This window comes from Portunus trituberculatus, chromosome 2 (assembly GCF_017591435.1).
Source record: "Portunus trituberculatus isolate SZX2019 chromosome 2, ASM1759143v1, whole genome shotgun sequence".
Classification (NCBI taxonomy): Eukaryota; Metazoa; Arthropoda; class Malacostraca; order Decapoda; family Portunidae; genus Portunus; species Portunus trituberculatus.
The window spans coordinates 5,478,818-5,482,133 of NC_059256.1; the positions used below are offsets into that span (position 1 = coordinate 5,478,818).

The following is a 3,316-nucleotide window of genomic DNA, read 5'->3' on the forward strand; positions in this document are numbered from 1 at the left end:
GTGGTGGTGGTGGCAGTGTGGTGGTAGTGGTAGTAGTAGTAGTAGTAGTAGCAGCAATAGTAGTAGTAGTAGTAGTAGTAGTAGTAGCAGCAGTAGTAGTAGTAGTAGTAGCATACAAACCCCCCTAACCTCCACTATAACCTGACAAACCCCTACCCCTCTCCCCCAGGTGTCCAGAGGTGGAGGCGAGGTCAGGTCACTCTTGCAAGGTGACACGTGACCTGAGCCAGCCCTACCCCGGATGCTGCCCTGTCCTTCTGTGCTGACCCCTTACTGTTGCACCGGTATTGTAACACCTTATACCGCTTTTGTCACTCTTTATACCGGTATTGTCACTCTTTATACCGGTTTTGTCACTCTTTATACCGGTATTGTCACTCTTTACACCGGTATTGTCACTCTTTATATAGCTATTGTCACTCTTTATAACGCTATTGTCACTCTTTATACCGCTATTGTCACTCTTTATACCGGTATTGTCACTCTTTATACCACTATTGTCACTCTTTATACCGCTATTGTCATTCTTTACACCGGTATTGTCATTTTACACCGGTATTGCCACTCTTTACACCGGTTTTGTCAGGTTATATACTGGTATTGTCATGTTGTCAACTGGTATTGTCATGGTATAAAGTGGTATTGTCATGTTATAAACTCGTATTTTTTTATGGTATAAGATGGTATTGTCATGGTATAACCTGGTATTGTTACGCTCAAAACCGGTATTGTCACGGTATAAACTGGTATTGTTACGCTAAAAACCGTTATTGTCACGTTATAAACCAGTAATGTCACGTTATAAACCGATATTGTCACACTAAAAACCAGTATTGTTATGTAAAGTGGTATTGTTACGCTGAAACCCGGTATTGTCACACTAAAAACCGGTACTGTCAAGGTGTATTAGCGCTATACACAAATACCGGTATTGTCAGGGTATATACCACCTCTTAAATGCCAACTGTCCTTTGGTATTAGCGATATACATACATACCGGTATTGTCAGGGTATATACCAGCTCTTAAATGCCACCTGTTCTTTGGTATTAATTATCTACTCACACAATCTGGTATTATAACGGTATATACCACCTCTTAAATTCTAATTGCCCTCGGTATGAGATATTTATCTATATATACCGGTATTTTCATGGAATAAACCACTTCGGTATTTGGTATTTATTCGTTTTTTTTTTTCCATGCAGGAGGGCAAACACGTGAAGAGCAAGAAAACACAGAAAGAAACAAAATGCCCACTTGAAATACCAGCTCCCTTCAAGAATGGTGTAGAATTAGCCAAAAGACACTGGCAAACCTCCCTCGCAAACCGGTATTATTGAAAACTGCTATTGTAAACTGGTATTATTATAAACTAGTATTGTAAACTGGTATTATTGTAAACTGATATTATTATAAACTGGTATTATTGTAAACCGGTATTATTATAAACTGGTATTATTATAAACCGGTATTATTGTAAACCGGTATTATTATAAACTGGTATTATTATAAAGCAGTATCATTTAATCCGGTATTATTGAATTGAAGGTAAAAATGTGTCCCAGTACTGAAGGGGTTAAAATAGTGAAGACTGTGGCCATTAACCCTTGCTAATGTCAATAAAATGGTCTAATGGTGCACAAAACTCGTAGTAAAAATGTGTCCCAGTACTGAAGGGGTTAAAATAGTGAAGACTGTGGCCATTAACCCTTGCTAATGTCAATAAAATGGTCTAATGGCACACAAAACTCACGGTAAAAATGTGTCCCAGTACTGAAGGGGTTAAAATAGTGAAGACTGTGGCCATTAACCCTTGCTAATGTCAATAAAATGGTCTAATGGTACACAAAACTCGTAGTAAAAATGTGTCCCAGTACTGAAGGGGTTTGGGACAGGAATTTAACCCCTTAAGTAAAGTTATATATTGATTTTCTAAGCACTATCACGTTTAAATGTCACAAAAACCCTTTAAAACACACTACAACATATTCTTCCATAATATTTTAACCTTAAATCTTTAGAGAGTTAAATAAATATATACAAACACTTAAAACACGCATTTCTATGGCGCCAAACACACGCTGTAAATCCAAACACATGTAGAGAGGTGTTTTTTATGTGTTTTGATGTGTCTTTGATAGGGAAAGCAAAATTTAGACGTTCAGGAAATGATAAGGGTACTTTGAGCTACACGCCATCTTGACCCACAAAACACCGAAAAAACACCATTAAAACACCAAAAAACACCGGGAACTATGGAGAAAACACTGGACCATTACCTTCCCCACCATCCCAAACACCAAAACACCACATAAAACACGTAAAACACCCTAAAATTGGCAAAAAACTATCTTCACCTCATGTCAAGATCAGGATCAAGACTTGCCCGTACTGAGGCTAAGCGCGTCATCTTGCAACCAGATTGTCTCCTAATATTTAGCCCTCTATAGGCCTACCCACGGCCTACCCCGGCCCCCCACGCCCTGCAGAGGTGAGGGCGCCTTTCCTGCTCACACCCACGCCCTGAAGTAAGGGTTTGCTTAAGGGGAAATAGGGAAAAATAGAGAAAGATTAAGAGCAAGTGAAATCTGGTGGGGTGTTTTGGTCAAGCGGGCCAGAGAGAGAGAGAGAGAGAGTGAGTGTACGATTTTTTTTGTATTTTGAAAGTTAGGGGGGTGGGGGTGGTGTGGGGTGTTAGGGGGGGTGGTGGTAGTGGGGGTGGTGACCGTGTATTGGTAAGAACAGTAGTAGTGGTGGTGGTAGTAGTAGTAGTGGTAGTAGTAGTAGTAGTAGTAGTAGTAGTAGTAGTAGTAGTAGCAATAGTAGTAGTAGTAGTAGTAGTAGTAGTAGCAATATTAGTAGTAGTAGTAGTAGTAGTAATTTAGTTAACTTTCTACTAATAAAATACTTTCCGCATACAAATATAGGTCAGGTCAGGTCAAATGAGGTCAGGAGAGGTCAGGTGAGGTCAGGAGAGGTTATATTAATACTACTTCAACACACTCAAAGGTCCTAATGAAAAAAAAACATCTTCCTGCTCCTCCTCCTCCTCCTTCCTCACAGTAAAAACTCCTATTGAAAAACTCCAATTCCCTTATGAACTCTGCATCTACAAGGGCGCTGGACTTCCTCACAGTAAAAACCCTATTGAAAAACTCCAATTCCCTTATGAACTCTGCATCTACAAGGGCGCTGGACTTCCTCACAGTAAAAACCCCCTATTGAAAAACTCCAATTCCCTTATGAACTCTGCATCTACAAGGGCACTGGACTTCCTCACAGTAAAAACCCCATATTGAAAACTGATTCCCTTA

The 3,316-nt window shown here is 39.8% G+C and overlaps 1 protein-coding gene across 1 annotated transcript in view; it reads left to right on the plus strand.

Moving 5' to 3' along the window:
* The first annotated feature begins 241 nt into the window (after positions 1 to 241).
* The window catches only part of LOC123501547 (zinc finger protein interacting with ribonucleoprotein K-like), a 5,803-nt gene continuing 2,728 nt past the window's right edge, over positions 242 to 3,316 (plus strand). Inside the window, exons 1-2 of the mRNA XM_045250430.1 lie at positions 242 to 284; positions 2,453 to 2,493. Of these exons, the coding sequence (XP_045106365.1) occupies positions 242 to 284; positions 2,453 to 2,493 (84 nt within the window). The remainder of the gene's footprint in view (positions 285 to 2,452; positions 2,494 to 3,316) is intronic.